Source organism: Ovis canadensis, chromosome 18 (assembly GCF_042477335.2).
Source record: "Ovis canadensis isolate MfBH-ARS-UI-01 breed Bighorn chromosome 18, ARS-UI_OviCan_v2, whole genome shotgun sequence".
NCBI lineage: Eukaryota > Metazoa > Chordata > Mammalia > Artiodactyla > Bovidae > Ovis > Ovis canadensis.
Genome location: NC_091262.1, coordinates 53,818,446 through 53,842,331, shown reverse-complemented (window position 1 = coordinate 53,842,331; position 23,886 = coordinate 53,818,446). Strand labels below are relative to the sequence as shown.

General features: G+C 39.4%; 1 protein-coding gene across 3 annotated transcripts in view; it reads left to right on the top strand.

Annotated features, from left to right (window-relative positions):
* The window catches only part of PRKD1 (protein kinase D1), a 360,252-nt gene that overhangs the window by 221,492 nt on the left and 114,874 nt on the right, over positions 1 to 23,886 (top strand). The window contains exon 2 of one of the 3 annotated variants that reach the window (XM_069559448.1): positions 8,716 to 8,804. The exons of the other annotated variants lie outside the window; for them this stretch is intronic. Coding sequence (XP_069415549.1) covers positions 8,723 to 8,804 — 82 coding nt within the window. The 5' untranslated portion in view covers positions 8,716 to 8,722. The remainder of the gene's footprint in view (positions 1 to 8,715; positions 8,805 to 23,886) is intronic. 3 annotated transcript variants of the gene reach the window in all.

Genomic DNA, 23,886 nt, shown 5'->3' with positions numbered 1-23,886 from the left:
GGAATTGGTTCATGTGATTGAGAAGTCTAAAATCTTCAAGCTAGGCCAGCAGGCTGGAGACCCACAGAGAGTAGACGTTTCAGCTTAAGTCTGAAGGCAGTCTGTGGGCAGAATCTCTTCCTCAGAGGTCTTTATTTTCCTTTAAGGCTTTCAGGTGATTGGATGGGGCCCACTTACATTCAGTTTAGTTCAGTTCAGTCACTCAGTCGTGTCCGACTCTTTGCAACCCCATGAATCACAGCACGCCAGGTCTCTCTGTCCATCACCAACTCCCGGAGTTCACATCCATCAAGTTGGTGATGCCATCTAGCCATCTCATCCTCGGTTGTCCCCTTCTCCTCCTGCCCCCAATCCCTCCCAACATCAGAGTCTTTTCCAATGAGTCAACTCTTTGCATGAGGTAGCCAAAGTACTGGAGTTTCAGCTTCAGCATCATTCCCTCCAAAGAAATCCCAGGGCTGATCTCCTTCAGAATGGACTAGTTGGATCTCCTTGCAGTGTAAGGGACTCTCAAGAGTCTTCTCCAACACCACAGTTCAAAAGCATCAATTCTTTGGCACTCAGCCTTCTTCACAGTCCAACTCTCACATCCATACATGACTACTGGAAGAACCATAGCCTCGACTAGATGGACCTTAGTCGGCAAAGTAATGTCTCTGCTTTTGAATATGCTATCTAGGTTGGTCATAACTTTTCTTCCAAGGAGTAAGCATCTTTTAATTTCATGGCTGCAATCACCATCTGCAGTGATTTTGGAGCCCCAAAAAACAAAGTCTGACACTGTTTCCACTGTTTCCACATCTATTTCCCATGGAGTGATGGGACCGGATGCCATGATCTTTGTTTTCTGAATGTTGAGGTTTAAGCCAACTTTTCCACTCTCCTCTTTCACTTTCATCAAGAGGCTTTTTAGTTCCTCTTCACTTTCTGCCATAAGGGTGTGTCATCTGCATATCTGAGGTTATTGATAGTTCTCCCCGCAATCTTGATTTCAGCTTGTGCTTCTTCCAGCCCAGCGTTTCTCATGAAGTACTCTGCATTTAAGTTAAATAAGCAGGGTGACAATATACAGCCTTGACATACTCCTTTTCCTATTTGGAACCAGTCTGTTGTTAGGGAGAGTAATCTGCTCTACTCAAAAGTCTACTGATGTTAATGTTAGTTTCACCTTTAAATTACCTTTATAGAAACATCTAAAATAAATGTTTGCTCAACTATCTGGGTACTATGGCCTAGCCAAGTTGCCATATAAAAAGTAACTATGACATGGTTTCCTCAGGGTGTATGCCTAGGAGTGGGCTTGTTGATTTGACAAAAGACAACAAAATTCTGTAAAGCAATTATCCTTCAAATAAAAAATAAATTAACAAAAATTAACTATGACATGAACATAAAGTGTTTTTGCCAACAAAGTTGAACTTGAATCCAACCAAGCCTCCAGAGCTAACTTTTCTTAATAAGCAACATGTGATAAAGAAGAGTAAATTCAATGAGGAAACAAGATGTAGAAGCACTTAGGCTTCTTCAGCCTATCAGTGGTGTGGAAAAAGGGAGAAAGAGAAGAAGGAAGGAAAGAAAGAGGAGTGGGATCTGCCCTCAGCAGGAGAATTTTTCAACCACGTGTGATGTATTGAACTTGTCAGGACCTCTTTAGATTAACCCATTTTAAAAAGCAGTTTTGAAACTATTGAAGATGTTTGTGGAATGAAAATAATGAAGAAATGTAGCTGTTGTCAGTTTCATTTAGACGTTGTTATAGCATTTCTTATGTATGCTGCTGCTGCTGCTAAGTCTCTTCAGTCGTGTCCGAGTCTGTGCGACCCCATAGACAGCAGCCCACCAAGATCCTCTGTCCACAGGATTGTCTAGGCAAGAATACTGGAGTGGGTTGCCATTTCCTTCTCCTCTTATGTATGAAAATGTCATTTTTTATTTTAAGAAATATGCTCCAGAATACTTCAACTGTAATTATGAAATGTGTGGAATCTGCAAGTTGCTCAGTCGTGTCCAACTCTCTACAACCCCATGGACTGCAGCCTACCATGCTCCTCCATCCATGGGATTTTCCAGGCAAGAGTATTGGAGTGGGGTGCCATTTCCTTCTCCGTGATAAAATACTGCAACAGAGTTTAAAAAAGAAAAGAATTTAAAGGAGTAATTGTGAAGCAAATGTCACAAAATCCTGATACTTTTTGAATCTGGTATTGGGAATGGAAGTTTCCTGTATTTTTCTTTCTTCAGGCTTAAAAGTTTTCATAATAAAATTATAAAATGCCTTGTAAAACAAAATTATAATAGAGGGGCAGGGCACTTACTTTTCCAGGTATCAAAACATTCTATACATCTAAATAATTTAAATGGTGTGATTTTAACTTGTAGATAGGCAAATAAGTAGAAAATTATAATCAAGAAGAAACATATTTGTGTAGAAAAAAATAATATAATTTTGATTAAATAGAAAAAAAGTGGATTATACAATAGGTGATGTTGGAACAATTGGATATCCACTTAGAAAATAAATTCTAAACTAGTCAAAAGTAAAGAAGCAAATCTAAAAATTGTAGGTAAAGCCTTCTGAAGTGTAACATGGCACTCTATATCCATAAGGGAAGTTGTTATCAAATTCAAACTTATTAAAATATTTAACTTCTGAACAATTTAAAAAGCCATAAATATAAAACACTAATACAAGAATCAGCAAATGTTCTGCCATAATATACAAAGGATTGAGAGTTTGTATTTTTGTAGAGCTCCTTCAGAAATCACAAGGGAAATTAATCAAGGGAAAAGTATGGAAAGATCTAGACAAATCAGAAAAGAAGAACTAAAAGTACATGAATACAAGTGGGATACTTAATAAACATTTGAAATGGTGACCACGCTCATTTTTGTTTTCAGACTTTAAACATTTTACTTTGTATTGGAGTATAGCTGATTTACAGTGTTATGGTAATTTCAGGTGAGCAGTGAAGGGACTCAGCCATGCAATCATGTATCTATTCACCCCAAAATGCCCCTCCCATGCAGGCTGCCACATAGTATTGTGTAGAGTTTCATGTGCTATGGTCCTTATTGGTCATCCATTTTGAATAAGGCAGAGTGTACGTGAAAGTTCCAAATTCCCTAACTATCCCTTTTGCCGCCCTCTCTCCCTCCCTACAACCACAAGTTTGTTTTCCAAGTCTGTGAGTTTCTTTCTGTTTTGCAGGTAAGTTCATTTGTATCATTTCTTTTTAGATTCCATACATAAAGGATGTCATATGATATTTCTCATCCTATGTCTGATTTACTTCACAGAGTGTGACACTCTCCAGGTCCATCTCTGTTGCTGCAAATGGCCTGATTTCATTCTTTTTAATGGTTGGGTAATATTCCATCATATATATGTAGCACATATTTTCTATCTATTCATCTGTTGATTGGATGAAGTTGCTTCCATGTCTTGACTATTGTAAACAGTGCTGTAGTGAACACTGGGGTGCATGTATCCTTTCAGATCATGCTTTTCTCCCGATATATGCCCAGGAGTGGGATTGCAGGGTTGTATGGTAGCTCTAGTTTTAATTTTTAAAGGAATTTCCATACTGTTCTCCATAGTGGCTGTACCAATTTACATTCCCACAAACAGTGTGGGAGGATTTTTTTCTCTCCACACCCTGTCCAGCATTTGTTGTTTGTGATTTTTTTGATGCTAGCCACTCTGACTGATGTGAGGTGATATTGTAGTTTTGATTTGCATTTCTCTAATAACTAGTGATGTTGAACATCTTTTCATGTGCCTATTGAACATCTGTTATGTTCTCTTTGGAGAAATCTCTATTCAGGTCTTCTGCCCATTTTTTTGAATGAGCTATGCGTTTTGATACTGTTAAGCATCATAAGCTGCTTGTGAATTTTGGAAACTAATCCCTTACTGGTCACATCATTTATAATTATTTTCTCCCAGTCTGTGGGTTGTCTTTCCATTTTGTTTATTGTTTTCTTTGCTCTGCCAAAGCTTTTGAATTTAAGTAGGTCATATTTGTTTACTTTTGTTTTTATTTCCATCTTTCTGGGAGATGAATCGATAAAGATATTGCTGTAATTTGTGTCACAGAGTGTTCTGTCTACGTTTTCCTCTAGGAATTTTACTGTATCCAGTCTCACATTTAGGTCTTTAATTCAGTTTGAGCTTATTTTTGTGTATGGAATTAAAGGATGATCTAATTTTACTTTTTACATGTGTCTGTCCAGTTTTCCCAGCACCATTTGTTGAATAGGCTGTCTTTCCAACATTGTATATTCTTATCTCTTTTGTCATAGATTAATTGACCATAGGTGCATGGGCTAATGTCTGGGTTTTCTATTCTGTTCCATTGATCTGTATTTCTATTTTTGTGCCAGTACCATACTGTTTTGATGGCTGTAGCTTTGTAGTGTAGTCTGAAGTCGGACTATCCCTCCAACTCTGATTCCTGATTCCTCCAACTCTGTTTTTCTTTTTCAATATTGCTTTGGCTCTTCAGGGTCTTTTGTGTCTCCATACAAATTTTGAGATTTCTTTTTTTGTTCTAGTTCAGTGAAAAATGCCATTGATAATTTGATAGGGGTTGCATTGTATCTGTAGGTTTCCTTCGGTAGTATAGCCATTTTGACAATATTAATTCCTCTAGCTCATGAACATGGCATATCTTTTCATCTGTTTATATCTTCTTCAATTTCTTTCATCAGCATCTTACAGTTTTTGGAGTATAGGTCTTTTGTCTCCTTAGATAGGTTTATTCCTGGGTATTTTATGCTTTTTGATGTAATGGTAAAGGGAATTGCTTCTTGAATTTCTCTTTCTGACCTTTTGTTGTTAGTGTATAGAAATGCAACAGATTTCTTTTGCATTTTTAATCAAAGAAATCCAGATTAATATATTATAGTCTTCACCTAGCAGATTCTCAAAACTTAGAAGCTCCCAATGTCCAGCACAGGTAATGCTTGAGAGAAATATACATCCTCATGTATTGTTGGTTGGAAAACAAAATGGTAAACTTATTTTGGTGGTAACTTGGTAGTTCCTTTTAACATCCTTACAAAGTAAACTCACTGACCAAACTATTCTGCATCTAGCAGTACATCCTTTAGTAATACTTTTGCATGTAGAAATACTCTTTCAAGGTTTTTCACAACCAATTAGAAATCCACTATAATAAATGCTCAGTCACCAAATAAATTTTTGTACTTCATTACCAGGAAATATTATTTAATAGAAGGTAGAATGGAAGAGATCTGTTTTTAGAGACATGGACGTATTAACATTAAATTAAGCGAAAAAAAGTAAGCAAACCCTTGGTTATGCACTTTGTCAAAGGCTGTACCTGCCACATAAATATATGGTCGAACTTGAGCATCTAACAGGGAAAGACCTTCCTCACTCGTCCCATACAAAATTTCTTTTACTTCATGAGGACATTGCAGGCTGAACTTTGTGTTTTGTGATTTATTATTTATAGAGTCCTAGCTGCTGCTGATTTTGTCTTTGACTTTAGGGCAAGTGGATCATGATATAATCGACTGTCAGGACTCACAAACCAGCAGTCGGCTCACAAACTAGTCAGCAGTTAAAGATAGTGGATGGAGTTGTGTCTGGAAGTCTTTTGCATTGTCAGGTGGTTCTACATACTTTTATGCAGAGGGTTAGGATGAAGTTCCTCAAATAAGCAGGGCAGACCGTCTCCCAGTTTTCACAGTAGTCTTTCATGGTTAGAAAGCTAGAAAGGAATTGGAAAAGCCAAGGTTTCTTTCTAGCATTGAAACTTCATTGACACCCAAGAAAGGCAAAAATTGATTCAGAAGGCCAAACTATCTACGGTCTAGAATTTCTTTTAATAGATCATTTTTTATTATTTCTTTTCTTCCCTGTCATACTTGATAGAGCTTGATAAAGCTTGCTTTGTGAAATTTCAAAACTGTAAAAAGCTTTCCTTGTAAATAAAATTGTTAAGCTTGTTACTTTGCTGTCTTCATTAAAAAATTATAACCTAGGGAACAATACTTACTTTCAGTAATTTAAAAGGTTTTACATAGTATCTCATGATCCAGATAATAATAATCAGAAACATTTATTTATGTTTTGAATGTCATTTTTTCAATTTTTCTAAAATTTACTTTTATATATCCAAATCTTTGATGTGAGAAAACACTAGGCTATTGCTCCAAATATCAACGCTTGACAGATCCCATGTCACTAATGATAGGTTTTAGGAAATTTTTAAATATAAGGTATAATCAGAAGGGCATATTTCAGTAAAGTTTTTTTGAGCATCTCTTGTTTTCTTGTGAATTTTGACCTCAGGTTAAAGTAGACATTTCTAAAGTAGAAATGCATAGTACATCTTCACATATTGCTGTACAAGTTTGAATAGGCATTTATTCTCAGGTGCTCTGTCTTCTCTGGCATATAAAATTACAGGGTTCTTATATAATATCAAAAAAGTAGAAAGCTGTAGGAGTTCTACAATTACATTATGTCAAACAGGAATACATTAAAGCTTACTGTTTGTTAAAGTTAAAAATACATTTGCTGAAATTTCTGGAGAAATTCAAGCACAGTCATGTCAAAAAAAAAAAAAAGTGGAAAAGAACTGAAGTCTGATTACCTAAAATTTCTTTAGTCCAATTCATGAAACAGAATTTTGTATTACAGCCTTATTGCTTTCTCCCCAAAGTCATTTTGCACATAGATTTTAATAGATTAGATGTTTGCAGTAGAAGAAAATACTGTTAATCAGGGGCTACCCTAAAACATTTTGCTTCATGAAATTTAAAATGTTACTAAAAGCATTTCTGCATACATGATACAGACCATCCTTATTTTAGAAAATAGTAATTCAGATGACATTTTAACTTTTTATTGAATGTTTAATTTTTGTACATGTATTCACTTATGCAGTAGTAACACTGAGAGCTGTGTTGGTATCATCTGAGTAAAAGTGGCTGTCTCCCTAGGAGCACAGTGTAAGAATAGTTTTCAAAAAATGCAGCCCCCCATGATTTAGCTCCTCACACTGAGGTTTTAAAATATCTGGGCAAAGTAGGAGTCGCCTTAAATATGGGCACATGATTTTTTATGTTCATTGATTATATATCAAAATGTGGCAACAAACTAGCAGTGCATGGGCTGAATGCAGCCTGTAGACGTGTGTTATTAATCCAGCAAAATGTCCTTTCCAGAGAATTAGAGCGAATGTTTCAAAATGTAGAGATTTCCTGTAAAATCTGGATTTCAGGGTTTTCTTGAAAATCCAGAGGGCCCCGGGGCCCGGCCCCAGCATCCCAAGCAGCCACCACCCAGAGCAGGTGGCCACTCTCCAGATGAATCTTCCCCGTGCGGCCACCGCTGCTTTCTACTGTCTTCCCCACACTGAGGCTGAGTGTCAGTTAACACTCATCTTTGCAACTGCAAATCATACCTCATAATTCAGAAATACCTAGTGGCAGCTATGTCTATGGCAAATGACAGAAAACAAAAAAACTGAAACAACTGAATGTTTCAAGCAGAATCTGTTAGGATAATTTAAGTTATTCACCTCATTTATTTTTATTTTCCAATAGGTCTTAGAGACATGTAAAATACCTTTATTGACATATAATTCATATACCATAAATTTCAGTCATTTAAAATGTATAATTCAGTGGTATAGCCACAAAATTTTGTGGCCACCACTATCTTATTTTAGAAATTTTCATCACTTCCAAACCATGTAACCGTTAGCAGTCTTTATAGACATCTAAAAGTATGAATCTGATAGAAGGTTTGAAACAAAGGAATCAGCTTTAATCTGTAATCTAAGTTTTATTTCATAATTAGGGAAACTTAATTTTCATGTTTCATAAACACCTGGCATTTCCTAACTTTGTATATACTTTAGATTTCATCTCTCCATCCAAAATAATGATTTGAAAAAGCAAAACCAAGAAACCATGTACATATGTGCAAATACAGACAAGTACATGGTTTCATGGAGTATGACTGAATGCTTTACTGGTGATATATGTGAATTCATTATGTATTAGTCCGCAGTATATATAAGCTTAATGTTCAACCCTTGGGGTTTTCTTTTGTTTATAAATTTATTTGGCTAACCCAAGCCACGTTTTTCTGTGCTTTGCAAAAAAACAAGATGCTTTATGCCCTCGAGTTCCCGTATATACTGAAAAGAACATTTACAGAAGACTTACTTTTAAGACAAAGTGAATATATCTGGCTTAAATCCATGCTGCTGCTGCTGCTAAGTCGCTTCAGTTGTGTCTGACTCTGTGCGACCCCATAGACAGCAGCCCACCAGGCTCCTACGTCCCTGGCAAGAACACTGGAGTGGGTTGCCATTTCCTTCTCCAGTGCATGAAAGTGAAGTCGCTCAGTCGTGTCTGACTCCTAGCGACCCCATGGACTGCAGCCTACCAGGCTCCTCCGTCCTTGGGATTTGCCAGGCAAGAGTACTGGAGTGGGGTGCCATTGCCTTCCCCGTTAAATCTATGAACTGACCCCTATTTTTGTTTTCCTCAGTGTTCTTAGCTTATTTAGTAATCCAACGAGAAATTTATATTGTAAGTTTACTGGTCTACCATTTTCCCCACTTTGTTACCCCCTTTTAAAATCTGGGATAATATGTGCCAGTTTTCCTGGCCTGGCAGTCTCCCTCTTCTCTGATATTTTCCTAAAGATTCGCTCTAAACTTTTTCCAGTTTGAAGATGTCCCCCATGAACTCCAGACTCTGTTATCCAGCTGCCTCCTCATCATGTCCATCTGGAATGTCTAATAAGCTTTGCAAAGGTAACACGTCTACAACTGGACTCCTCTTAGCTTTCTCTAGACCTGCGGCTCATACCCTTCTCTTCTAGGTGAATGGCAACTCTGTGCTCAGCCTATGAATTTGGAGTCCTACTTGCTTCTTCTCTTTCATACCTTCCATCTGCTCATCCGTCATGTCTATTCTGCTTTCAGCATATATCCAGGTGCTGATCACATTCCCCTTTCTCTACTGTTTTCACTGGTGCAAGCCAACATCGTCTCTCTTACCTGCTTCTGCCCTTGATCCTGTACAGTCAGCTCACAGTATAGCAGCTAGATGATCTAATTACATTCTAGAAGTTAGTGCTTGTGAAGTAGCATTCAGGGTGTCCTGAATTAGAGGAAGTTGAGACCATGAGCTGAGGAATGCCTGCCACCACTAGAGGCTGGAATGGCAAGAAAACAGATTCTCCCCTGAGGATGCAAGGAGGAAAACTGCTTGCTGACATCTTGATTTTGCCCACTGAGACTTATTTTGGATTTCTGATTCATTAAACTATAAGATAATAAATGAGTGTTTTTCTAAGCCACTAAGTTTGTGGCACAACAGCAATAGGGAACTAATATAAATGTTGGGCAGATGATATGAAATTATGGATATGAAATAGTTTTAAGGACAGCAAATGGATATACAAGTGGATGTGCTTATGAGAGCATGTTTATGTTTTCCTCCGCTGATTTCAGTAGTAGATATTGAGCACTAGTTTAGGGTGAATTGTGCTAATGTGATTGATTTTAACATTAGACTCTTAAGTAGTTAGTAAGTAACCGGGAAAATGATCAGGAGACAAATGTCACACGAATATACAATCAGTGATGATAATTCTGGTATTAAGGTATCTGTAAAGTGGCAAGTGGGCTTCCCTGCTGGCTCAGCAGTACAGAATCCATCTGTAATGCAGAATATGCAAGAGACTCCTTTTTGATCCATGGGTGGGGAAGATCCCCTGGAGGAGGGCATGGCAACCCAGTTACAGTATTCTTGCCTGAGAATCCCATGGACAGAGGAGCCTGGTGGGCTGCAGTCCATGGGGTTGCTGAGTTGGACACAACTGAATCAACTAAGCACAACAGCACAAAGTGGCAAATAGTGTGTCACGGTGGTTGTAATAACTGAAGACGGCTTCTCCTCCCCAAGCCAGGAGTGTCCACTTTCAGGACCCCCTTTCCTCCTGCAGCAAATTGTGCTGGAGTCTTAGGTGGACTTGGACCTCACACTGTTGACCTTAAAGAAATAGCAAAATATTTTTAGCCTCTGGTGTTTATTAGCCTGTGACTCTGTTGTGAAGAGATAAGTATATACTTAACACCTATTCCCTTTTTCTCTCCTCTCCACTACTAATCTCAAACAGTTTTTCTTCCCACCAAAAATATGAAGACAACCTAGTTTTAACTGGACTTTTAACACAGCTGGTAAAATAGATTTGAGTACTTTACTTCTCATACATCGTGAGAGACTAAGGTGCATTTTCTAAGAATACACAAGAAGTTTTCTATTCTGATAAAAAATTTTAAGCCCATATTATAAAAAGAAATATGTTATAGATGATGAAATGCCCAAAGAGTATGAGTGGCTGAATGCCTCAGCAGAGCTCAGGCTAGCAGGGGCAAGCAGGGAGTGGCGAAGGTCATGCTTTGGAGAATGAAGTAAAAGAGTCTGAGCTTTAGGAACTGGGGAAAAGGCGCTGAGAACAATGAGAGTGAAAGTGAAAGTCGCTCAGTCCTGTCCGCGTGGACTGTAGCCTGCCAAGCTCCTCTGTCCGTGGAATTCTCCAGGCAAGAATACTAGGGTGGTTGCCATTCCCTTCTCCAGGGGATCTTTCCAAGCTAGGGATCGAACCCAGGTTCTCCCACATTACAGGCAGATTCTTCACCAGTTAGCTACCATGGAAACCAATACTGTGGCTTATTCTTAAAAATCCACTGGTGGCTTACTTCACTCTGTATAATCGGCTCCAGTTTCATCCATCTCATCAGAACTGATTCAAATGAATTCTTTTTAACGGCTGAGTAATACTCCATTGTGTATATGTACCACAGCTTTCTTATCCATTCATCTGCTGATGGACATCTAGGTTGTTTCCATGTCCTGGCTATTATAAACAGTGCTGCAATGAACATTGGGGTACATGTGTCTCTTTCAATTCTGGTTTCCTCGGTGTGTATGCCCAGAAGTGAAAGAAAAACACCAATACAGTATACTAACACATATATATGGAATTTAGGAAGATGGCAATGACGACCCTGTATGCAAGACAGGGAAAGAGACACAGATGTGTATAACGGACTTTTGGACTCAGAGCGAGAGGGAGAGGGTGGGATGATTTGGGAGAATGACATTCTAACATGTATACTATCATGTGAATTGAATCGCCAGTCTATGTCTGACGCAGGATGCAGCATGCTTGGGGCTGGTGCATGGGGATGACCCAGAAAGATGTTCTGGGGAGGGAGGTGGGAGGGGGGTTCATGTTTGGGAATGCATGTAAGAATTAAAGATTTTAAAATTTAAAAAATAAAAAACTAAAATTTAAAAAAAAATAAAAAAGAAAATCCACTGGTGGTAACTTCTGTGTCGTGGTCAGCATCAGCCCTGTTGAACGTCAGGTAGAAAGAATACTAATGATAATGGATTTGCTTCTTGAATGTTTACTTGAGTACGAAGTATTGGCTTAATCACCTGAGAATCCTCAAGATACTCTGTTAGGTAAGTGATGATCATTCCCATTTTTACAGATGAAAAGACTGAGGCACAGAGATGTTTATGAATCCAACCAAGGTCACACAGCTGGTAATTGGCTAGTAGAGTTGCATAGTGTATTGACAAAGCCCTTGACTGGGAATCCAGACCATCTTGTCAGATAATAGCAGGGCCCCAGCCCCTGATTAGAGTTCGTGGTTTAACCAATGAAGGGCAGCCTGGTACAAACAACATTAGGCAACATGTTTAGAGGTGATTGTCTGTGTCCTAGTACAGAAGGTGGGAAAAAGATCCAGCCATGAGAACTGGATGCTTAGAGCACCCTGAGTGTCAAGAAGACTGCAAAAGCATGTTTGTCACAGTTGACTAATGAAGATAGCTGGATATCATGTTGGATTGTGTAGTACCAGCTTAAAGTGCCCCAACCCTCTCCGAGCTGACCATACTTCCTGTAGTCATTCCCCTAAGTGCCTCGTCAAGAAACCTTGTGAGAATCCTGGTGTTTGCCAGTCCACTTAATCAGAGTCAGGCACATCAAGCAAAAATGTCACCAGTTAAATTGGGAAGCAACTCTCTACTCAAGAAAGAATCCCACAGGATTCAAATAAAAGTAAAGGAAGTTTCAAGCCACCAGTGGGACAGGAGCTCTGTATCCCATTTCACAAAATTGATAAAGAAAGTAGGAAGCCCCTTGAATAATCGTACAAACCATCTCCAAAACTGCATCATGTCTCCCCCCCATTAATATTGTTACTGTTGAAAGTTATTATATGTGTGTCTTTGAAGACTTTAAAATGGAAATAAAAATTTTCCCCAAATCAGCTATCATCATCAAAATGAGAATCTGTCTTACTGTTAGAAATTCTGAGTTTAAAAAGTTTCTATTTCTAAAACTAAATGCTGATGAGAGCTATACAGTCCAAAATAGAAACATTTTTCCCCTAAGAATAAACATCTGAAGTTTGAGTTATAGTTAGCTGGTCCAGTATTGCATAGAAAAGACTGTTAGCACACACACAGAGTGAGCATAAAGATACATCTTTGTTCATTCTCTGAATTATAGCAATCCATCTTTCTAAAGTATTAAATTAAAGATCCACAAAGAATGCTGTTTGCTTCCAAATCTTTATCACCTTTCTTGAAAAATATGTCAGAATGTTGACCACAGAATTGGAAATTTTAACCACCCACATTTTTGTTCATTTGAATAAAATGGAGCTAAACCTAAGTGAGGTGGTCCCCTTGCCATAATAGTTTGTAATACCAGATTCATTTCCATGCAATTAAAGGAACACTTGACTTTTTCCCTTGAAGAGGATATAAACTGTATTTTTGTAAGAACATTATTCTGTTTAATATTTCAGAGAGATGAATACTGATGATTTATAGAAAAATTTATGATAAAACTTAACAGTGTATAAGGAAAGTTCAGTGGTATAAAGCTTCATTGCTATAGTCTTTTTTTCTTAACCAAATAAAACTTTTCAATATTTCTGTGTGGTATCCTGTCAATTCTATCAAGCTGAAGTTCCATTGCAGATGATGAAAGGAACAGTGTTTTTAAATGCATTTACTTTGGCATTTGCTTTCTCAAGTACGTTTGGAATAACATTGTAGATGGAGCATATTTAGACAAGCTGAAAACAAGCTCTCAAAGCAGGAAAAAGATATACTTTTAGCAGTCATCAAGTTGGATATTCTGGATACAGATAAGGCATCCCAAGGGGCTTCAGGTGGCTCAGTGGTAAAGAATTACCTGTCAGTACAGGAGACACTGGAGACGTGGATTCAGTCCCTGGCTTGGGAAGATTCCCTGGAGGAGGGCATGGCAACCCACTCCAGTATTCCTGCCTGGGAAGTCCCATGGGCAGAGGAGCCTGGTGGGATACAGTCCATGAGGTCACAAAGAGTCAGACACCACCGAGTGACTGCAGACACAGGCAGTCCCAAGGTAGCAGTCAGACTTCTGCCTAGTGGACTGCTCCTTTGCACTTCGAGTGAGAAAGGAACCATGTTGAATCTGTGCTTGAGAAGTGCTGCCAGATGGATATGAGCCAAGGAATGGGAGGGGTTTACATTTTGGAGTTGGCCTAAAGCTTCCTTATAAAAGGACTCCATCTTTCTTTTTTTAACAAAAAATAAATGAATAAATAATGCTTTTGTTTGAGAGACTTTTTTTTTGTAGAATACTCTGTAGAAAGGGGAAAAAATTCTTTCATATTTCGGAAATCAAAGAACAAAAGGCAAGAAAATCTTCTAAAGTAAGCTTAAATGTCTCATCAATTGGAAAGATTGTCTGCCTTAATTTGCTAACAGTCTCAGTGGTGTGATAGCTGAGAAGCCAGGTATATTTTCAGAACTTCTAGCTCAGAGCAGTCCTCTTCAGCCCTACCCAATGAGCAGAGTCTTTCCTTCTTAGTCACTGTCCATTCTGGCTTTTTGGTGGGCTGAGAATATCTTACTGCTCTCTTAGAACCACACTAGTAAATACATGTAACTGAAAATGTTTCTGCTCCCTTGACTCTCAACCCAATTCTGATTTCTTTTAGAGTCTGGAGTCATGGGTTAATTCACACCAAATATTTCCTCACTGAAATTACCGCATCTGTCACAAGTTGCTTTGTAGGATACAGTGAAAGTATATAAAGTGATAAATCTCTGTCTGAAGGCATCAGTTACTTAGTTGAGGAGAGAACAATGGACTTAAATTGTTGGTGCATAACATGGGACGTTACCTAAAACTTACTGGTCTTCTGCATCCTGAAGAGTAGATGCTATGAATGTTGTAAAGAATATTAGAGAAGACTTTCTGGGAATGATGGTTCTGGAACTGAGCTCCGAGGGCAGGTTTTGAGGGATGTGAAGGACATTTTAGCCAAAGAAATCAGAGCAATCGAGCATATGAGCCCAAAGAATTGGTTAACTGTGAGAAAATGATCATTGGTGTCCAACCGCCCTGATGCCAGTAAAAACTGGCACCATGTCCTTGGACAGTTCCTTTGAATTCTGAAAGCCTTAGTCTTTTTCATCTGTACGATGACAGTAGAATCTACTTGTGGTTTGGTGTCGGAAATAAAAGAGATTGTACACATAAATTGACATAGTATCAGACGTTGTGCTATGTGTGTGTTCAGTTCAGTTCAGTCGCTCAGTCATGCCCGACTCTTTGTGACCCCATGAATCGCAGCATGCCAGGCCTCCCTGTCCATCACCAACTCCCAGAGTTCACTCAGACTCGCGTCCATCGAGTCCGTGATGCCATCCAGCCATCTCATCCTCGGTCGTCCCCTTCTCCTCCTGCCCCCAATCCCTCCCAGCATCAGAGTCTTTTCCAACGAGCCAACTCTTTGCATGAGGTGGCCAAAGTACTGGAGTTTCAGCTTTAGCATCATTCCTTCCAAAGACATCCCCAGGTTGATCTCCTTCAGAATGGATTGGTTGGATCTCCTTGCAGTCCAAGGGACTCTCAAGAGTCTTCTCCAACACCACAGTTCAAAAGCATCAATTTTTCGGCACTCAGCCTTCTTCACAGTCCAATTCTCACATCCATACATGACTACTGGAAAAACCGTAGCCTTGACTAGACGAACCTTAGTTGGCAAAGTGATGTCTCTGCTTTTGAATATGCTATCTAGGTTGATCATAACTTTTCTTCCAAGGAGTAGGCATTTTTAATTTCATGGCTGCAGTCACCATCTGCAGTGATTTTGGAGCCCAAAAAAATAAAGTCTGACACTGTTTCCACTGTTTCCCCGTCTATTTCCCATGGAGTGATGGGACCGGATGCCATGATCTTCGTTTTCTGAATGTTGAGCTTTAAGCCAACTTTTTCAGTCTCCTCTTTTACTTTCATCAAGAGGCTTTTTAGTTCCTCTTCACTTTCTGCCATAAGGGTGGTATCATCTGCATATCTGCCTATCACGACCCGGATAATCATGATGGTGTGATCACTCATCTAGAGCCAGACATCCTGGAATGTGAAGTCAAGTGGGCCTTAGAAGGCATCACTACGAACAAAGCTAGTGGAGGTGATGGAATTCCAATAGAGCTATTTCAGATCCTGAAAGATGATGCTGTGAAAGTGCTACACTCAATATGCCAGCAAATTTGGAAAACTCAGCAGTGGCTACATGACTGGAAAAGGTCAGTTTTCATTCCAATCCCAAAGAAAGGCAATGCCAAAGAATGCTCAAACTACTGCACAATTGCACTCATCTCACACACTGGTAAAGTAATGCTCAAAATTCTCCAAGCCAGGCTTTAGCAATACGTGAACCGTGAACTTCCTGATGTTCAAGCTGGTTTTAGAAAAGGCAGAGGAACCAGAGATCAAATTGCCAACATCTGCTGGATCATCAAAAAAGCAAGAGAGTTCCAGAAAAACATCTCTTTCTGCTTTATTGACTATGCCAAAGTCTTTGACTGTGTGGATCACAGTAAACTGTGGAAAATTCTGAAGGAGATGGGAATACCAGATCACCTAACCTGCCTCTTGAGAAATCTGTATGCAGGCCAGGAAGCAACAGTTAGAAGTGGGCATGGAACAACAGACTGGTTCCAAATAGGTAAAGGAGTACGTCAAGGCTGTATATTGTCACCCTGCTTATTTAACTTCTATGCAGAGTACATCATGAGAAATGCTGGACTGGAAGAAACACAAGCTGGAATCAAGATTGCCGGGAGAAATACGAATAACCTCAGATAACCTCAGTTGTGTGTGATAAGTGTTGGTTATTATTTCTCAGTCCATGTTACTTCATAGTCATCTTTGCAGTATCTGATAGTGGTTTAAAAATCGCTCCATTTGGATACCACTTTCTCCTTAGCTTCCACTGAACTGCTGTCTCCTCTTTGATCGTGACTCTTCCATCCCTCAGAAGACCTCCAGGTGGCCTCTTTACTGTCTCTGTTGGGGACCTTTTCACTCCCATGCCTTTAAGAACCACCTGCATGGTGGGTGACTTCTCCAGTCCTGAAAAACATTTCTAACCACTTGCTGTTATTTCTGCTTTGATATCCCACTGGCACTCTTGGTGCAGTATATCCAGAACAGAAGAATCCAGTCTTCCTCCAACTCAGCTCACATCTACTGGTCATAGCTATCCTTGATGGTACCAACAGGTTACCAGTCAGATGTAAGGGCTCAGTGTCACCACTGACTGTTTTCTCAGTAACTCTTCATCACATAAGTTGTCAAGTCTGTAGCATTTATAGCATTTATATCATATATATATATATATATATATATGTAACACTTAGAGCATTTATATCTATATGTAAACATTTGTTTTTCTCCCTTTTGTTTCCATGTTAGAACACTTGTAAATCTTTCTAGCTGGTGCCTCTGCAGTCCATTTCCTCTGCAGACCATCGACATACTTAGCTTCTGAAGCCTGGCCACAATCTGACATCACCTCTCCTCCCAGGCCTCTGGTTCCTCCCTGTTCACTGTCTGCTGAATATAGCTTCGCTAAGCAAGTATCCAATCCACACAAGCCCTAACTAACCTCCCACCTTTTCCCTGGCACACTTCTGTAGATCCCCTTTGGGTAATCCACGATCCAGTCAACCTGGCTGTGCTCTTAATTGCCCTTTGCTTTTCTGATTCTGGCCATTTCTCTCTGCCTGGAATACCTGTCCTGTCCTCACTTTGCCTCTCACATTTCATATTTACCCTTCAAGACCCGCCTGAGATCCCAGACTCTGCATGAACTTCTCCCTCCTCTTCTACAGTATTTTTCACAGTCTATTTATGGTAGAGTGTATGTATATGTTATGCCTTCTACTGGACTGTAAGCACCTGAACCATGTTTTACTTCTCCCTCTTAATATCCCCACCACCCCTTCCCTACCCACTTCCTAGCACTATGTATTCTGTATAGTTGCTGTTCAGCAGATGTTTCTTGAGTCAATAATGAAGTGAGAAACATAGAGCCATTGAATTTTAAGCAGGGGAGGAGTATTGATGAAAACGGTTCTGCAGAAAGATTAATCTGATACTAATTACATGACGGATCTGAGCTATGTTTTCAGAACATTTGAAAGTTAAAAAGGGAAGTAAACTTGTTTTATTGGCAACCTGAACCTAATTTATCCTTTTAGGCATAGGGAACATCTAGAAAAAGCCTTTGAGATAGAGGTTAAAGGAAATTTCTCGAATTTGTACTTTTCTCCTATCGAGGTACATAATTCAGCATCCTCACTTTAGCTAGTGCTTAATAAATAAGTGCATAATGTTTGCCCAACCTTGTTGATACTCTCAGATGTAACTTTCACATTTTAGATGACCTAATATGATAGAGAACCATAAGTCACACTACGTTCCTAAATACTTAATTACATGAATACTCAAACACAGACATACACACCTTATGATCAGTGGATATCAAATTATGCACAATGATCCATGACCATTTTGCTGGTTTTCACTTTCCATTTGTTGGTTATCTTTAGGTTCAGTGTAGTGTTTACCATGGAAAATGTCATTGGTAGTGTAATTGAGAATTACATCTATACTCAGCAATTTTGAAAGCTTAACTGCTCATTTTCTCAGCATCCTGTTAGTGTTATTGGCTTGTTCTAATCCTTCTGAAAGCATTTCAGCATTAAGTATGTGAATTTGTGAGTACAATTTGTGCCACAGTGCAGGCTTATAATCAAAATCACAGAATCAATACTATGATCCATGAGGGCAGGTTTTGGTTTTACACAAAGGACACTGTAACTGTGGCAAAAGGGAAGTGTCTCTCAGAAATACTTTTTTTTTTCTCAGTTTAGTTAAAGATATTCAAGTATATGATTACTCGACATGTCTAAGTGCCCTCCCAGTAATTTCTCTATCATACAAGGTGATCTAATGTGAATGTTATATCTGAGAATATCAACAAGGTTTGACAGATACTATGTACTTAATTTGTTTAGCACTGGTTAAAGTGGGGATGCTGAATTATATATATTGGTAGGATAAAGGGTACAAATTAGAGAAATTTCCTTTAACACCTATCTCAAAGGCTTTTTTTAGACCCTTTCTAGGTCTGAAAGGATAAATTTGGTTCAGGGTCTCAATAAAATAAGTTTATTTCCCTTTTTAAGTTTCAAATACTCTGAAAGCGTAGTTCAGATCCTTCTATACTTGGTTCACCTTATTCAATGTGGTGGAGAATAATGCCTTTTACTTTGCCAACAAAGGTCCATCTAGTCGAGGCTATGGTTTTTCCAGTAGTCACGTATGGATGTGAGAATTGGACTGTGAAGAAAACTGAGCATGGAAGAATTGATGCTTTTGAACTGTGGTGTTGGAGAAGACTCTTGAAAGTCTCTTGGACTGCAAGGAGATCCAACCAGTCCATTCTAAAGGAAATCAGTCCTGGATGTTCTTTGGAAGGACTGATGCTAAAGCTGAAACTCCAGTACTTTGGCCACCTCATGCGAAGAGTTGACTCATTGGCAAAGACTCTGATGCTGGGAGGGATTGGGGGCAGGAGGAGAAGGGGACGACAGAGGATATTATGGTGGATGGCATCACTGACTCGATGGACGTGAGTCTGAGTGAACTCCGGGAGTTGGTGATGGACAGGGAGGCCTGGGGTGCTGCGATTCATGGGATCGCAAAGAATCGGACACGACTGAGCGACTGAACTGGACTGAACTGAACTGAATGACTTTTCAAATGCACATTGACTGGAGACATAGGGTAGGATTGGTCCTTGTGCAACTTATAACAGTGATACAGACGCTTATTCATCTTGTCTTTTCCCCCAATGTGTCAGTATTACCATCTCTGTTATGGACGCATATAAACATAATATATGATTACTCAGAAACATAATACATTTTCCAGGATACTAGGTTCTCCTCTATTTTTACCTTTTATCCTTGAACTTTTAAAATTCATAACATGTACTCATTTTCATAAAAAATGAAGGGTCAGAGACTTGAAAGTGACACAGAAAACTCTTTAACTTTTACTCTGGGAAAAAATTGAGGGTAGTATCTAAATAAGATCTTTTTTTTTTTTTAATGCTTTAGTCTCCCATTTTTGAAAGCAAGAAAATACTGAATAGGCAGGACGTTCATTTGTGTTTTCCTATCAGAATGAACTTTTGACCAACCTAATATGAAAGTGAGTGAGCAGGTAAGAGGTAGTATTTTATTTGCAGCAGGAAATTTGTTCCAAAATACCAGCATAGGACCCTATAGAGCTAAACTGAAATACATGAAATAATGCTCCTCTGTATTAATTTTCTTTCTCTGCTCTATCAAATTGCTGTTGTTGTTTAGTTGCTAAGTTGTGTCTGACTCTTGGCAAATCCATATCCTGTTGCCCACCAGGCTCCTAGGTCCATGGGATTTCCTAACAAATTACCATGAAATTATTGGCTTAAAACAGCATAAATTTATCTTGCATTTCTGAAGATCATAGATAGTCCAAGTGGGTCTCAACTGGGCTAAAATCAAGGTGTTGGCAAGACTGCATTTCTTTCGGGCGGCTTTAGGGGAGAATATGCTTCTTTGGGCTTCCCACATGGCACTAATGGTAAAGAACCTGTCTTCCAATGCAGGAGACATAAAAGATGTGGGTTCGATCCCTGGGTCAGGAAAATCCCCTGGAGGAGAGCATGACAACCCACTCCAGTGCTATTGCCTGGAGAATCCCATGGACAGAGGAGCCTGGCAGGCTACAGTCCATAGGGTCACAAAGAGTCACACACGACTGAAGCAACTTAGCTAGCATGCACATGCATGCTTCCTTACCTTTTCCAGTTTCTAGAGGCTTCCGGCCCACAGCAGTTGTCCCACAGCCACCTCACCATCTTTAAAGCCAGCTATGGACAATTGAATCCTTCTCATTTTGCATCATTGTCTTTTGACTCTTGCTTCTCCATATTTAAGGACAATTGTAATTACATTGTTGATTAGGTAATCTAAAATAATCTTGCTATCTAAGATCTGCTGATTAGTAAAATTAATTCCATCTACTACCTTAACTTCTCTGTGCCACTCACACTTCACATGTTTAAGAGATTTAGATATGAACATCTTTGGGGAAGTGGTGATAATTTCCCTTTTCACAGTCTTCCCTCTGACTCAGAATGAATCAATCACATCCATGCCATATCCTAGGATCCACAAAAGTCATTATAGAATCAACTCAAATTCCAAAGCCTCATCAGCTCCCTCAAAAGCCCCAAATCTAATTATATGCATTTGAATCTTGTGCTTATCTTGTTAAAACATAGGTATTGATTCAGTGTGTCTGGCAGGGCAGGGATAGGCGTGAAGGGTATGGATGACTATGGTTCTGCATCTCTGATAAGCTTCCAGGTGATGTTATATTGATGCTATAGACTCCATGGACCATTTTTTAAATAACAAGAATTAAACTTCTTTTCCAAAATCTTTGATGGGAATTCTTAGAAAACTGTTCCTGAAATTTGGATTTGGACTTTTAGATTGAATACATGGAGCAGGTCTTTGACAAACATTAATGCTATGTTGTCCCCCAGTACACACACACACACTCAAAGTAAGGAAGGAAGAGAGGAAGGACAAAAGTAAAGAAAAAAACTATTATAAACAACAACAAAAAATGGTTTATACTTTTTGCATGTTTACTATTTGCCAGGCACTATTCTAAGAGCTCATTCAAACTTCAAAACCAACTAGGTCTTATTTTTATTCTTAACTCCTTTGTCACATGAGGAAACTGATGCACAGAGAGCTCACCTAAAGTCATGTAGCAGATGAGTGATGGAGGGACCAAAGGGTTATGCCCAAGGTTCCAACCCCAGAGCATGCGCTCTTTGGCTGTGTCTTAAACTCTCATATTTACTCTATTCCCATCTTTGCTATACTGCAGTGAATATGGTAAGTCACTTCAGTCTTGTCCTACTCTGTGCAATCCCATAGACGGCAGCCCACTAGGTTCCCCTGTCCCTGGGATTCTCCAGGCAAGAACACTGGAGTGGGTTGCCATTTCCTTCTCCATGCAGTGAATATACTAGCTTAAAATAAGGTCAAATTGATGAGGGTGGTAGTTTAAGCCGTAGGCTGCCACAAGAGACTAGAGAGAATACTATAGACGGCTGTCTTCACCTCTCACATGCAAGGTAGGCTACAAGGAAGACTAGAGAGAAGAGACCACACTTCTACCCACAACAGACTTTATTCCTCTAAGTGCTGTTCTGGCCAAGAGCAAAGAATTACTCACATATGTTTGTTAGAATCCAGAGAGGAAACTTAGTTGTCCTTAGTTCAGTTCAATTGCTCAGTCGTGTCCACCTTTTTGCGACCCCATGGACTGTAGCACACCAGGCTTCTCTGTCCATCACCAACTCCCAGAGCTTGCTCAAACTCATGTCTATCAAGTTGGTGATGCCATCCAACCATCTCATCCTCTGTCGTCCCCTTTTCCTCTCGCCTTCAGTCTTTCCCAGCATCAGGGTCTTTTCCAAGGAGTCAGTTCTTAGCATCAGATGGCCAAAGTATTGGGAGTTCAACCTCAGCATCAGTCCTTCCAATGAACATTCAGGACTGATTTCTTTTCGAATTGACTGGTTTCATCTCCTTGCAGTCCAAGGAATCACTGTGGACTTCTGTTGCTCTTTAATGCCAATTGCTGTGGATAAGAGAAGCTTAAACATATGAGAATCCTGTGGCATTCTAAGTGAGGGAAGAAGTCCCTGCACAATCACTTTCTCTTTTTTCATCGTTTTCTTTGTCAGTGTCCATCAGGCTGGACTCTGCCCCTTCACTCTATCTCGTGAAAGTCTCTAACTGACCTCACATGAAGAAGTGTGCAGGTGTGTTCTCAGACCACACAGCTTGCCTTTCTCCCATGGCTCTTTTCTTTCCTTGCTAGTGACACAGGGAGCTTCTGGTGCCACTCTGCCCTGTATTTCTACTTCTGACAATCCCTCCGTCTGGCTCTTTCTTAGTTCTCCGACCTCAAATCTTAACTCTTTACTTCTTACTCCTCAGAGGACTCATGTAGTCCCAAATTCTTCCACAAGCATTTTCGGAAAATTATTTCTTGAATCCTTACCCTTCACCTTGGCTTCGTTGTGCATTTTCTTCTACTGATGTAATTTTCACACTTAAATGCCTCAATGCTGGATCTAAAACATGGGCTTTCCCTTCAAACCTTCCTTTCTTTTCCTGTTTTTATTAGGGGTACCAATGTTTTGTTTCATTCATGCCAGAACAAGTCAAATTAAAACTGCTTCAAAAATAAACAAGCAAAATAAACAACAGCTTGAGTCATACTTGGCTTCTGATTGTTTCATCACAGTATACTGAAGGTTTTTCCTCTCTTCTATTATCCCACTGCTTCTTTCTTAGTCTAAGGCCCACAGGATTCATGTTGTCATCATTGTTGTTGTTCAGTCGCTAAGTTGTGTCAGACTCTTTGTGACCCCGTGAACTCTAAATATTCTTGCTGCGAGAACCACATGACCAGTATACAAAACGTAGGATTCATGTTGCCCTCTGAAGTTTATTTTTTTGCATCTCCCTGGAAATGTTTCTGAACATACTCGACTACTTTAACCAAAACATGGACACTTCTCTTTTAATTACCTAGCTGGGAAGGGAATCATAAGGCAACTTCAGAAGTAATGATGATTTTTCTTTCTCTTCAGTTCAATGGAAAGTACAATGGCTGTTTATTATTATTCTTTAAACTACACATATGTTACATATGTTCTTGAGCCTAAGCTTGATATACCAAAGTTGGCCATCAGCTACTCTCAAATAAACTATTCCCTGTCTTTCCCACTGCTTGACAATGGAAACCTTACCTCCCAGTCACATTGTTGCTGCTGCTGCTGCTGCTGTTTAGTGGCTAAGTTGTGTCTGACTCTTTGCGACCTCATGGACTATAGCCAGCCAGGTTCCTCTGCCCATGGAATTTTCCAAGTGAGAATACTGGAGTGGGTTGCCATTTCCTTCTCCAGGGGATCTTCCTGACCTAGGGATTGCACCAACAGGCAGATTCTTTGCCACTGAGCCACCTGGGAAGCTCCTAGTGACATTAATTCCTTCAATAACCCTCGTTTTCCATGTTTGTTTCCTCTTCTGAACTGTATTCCTACTATGTTTCTATCTGAGAAATTCAATTGCTTCTTCTTTCTAAGATTTCTATTTTCCTTCATCTTTTATAGCAAATCTTTCTGCACACCCTTCCCTCTCCTTGCCTGGAACTCTTGTTCATCTTCAAATCTCCAAATCCACGTTTGGTCACATGCTGTGTTATGGTCTACTTGACCTACTTTGTTTTTTTTAGTTTATCATTTTGCTATAGTTAAGATATAAAATACTAGAAGATTAACTGTAAATCTTATACTACTTTGTTTTATATATGCT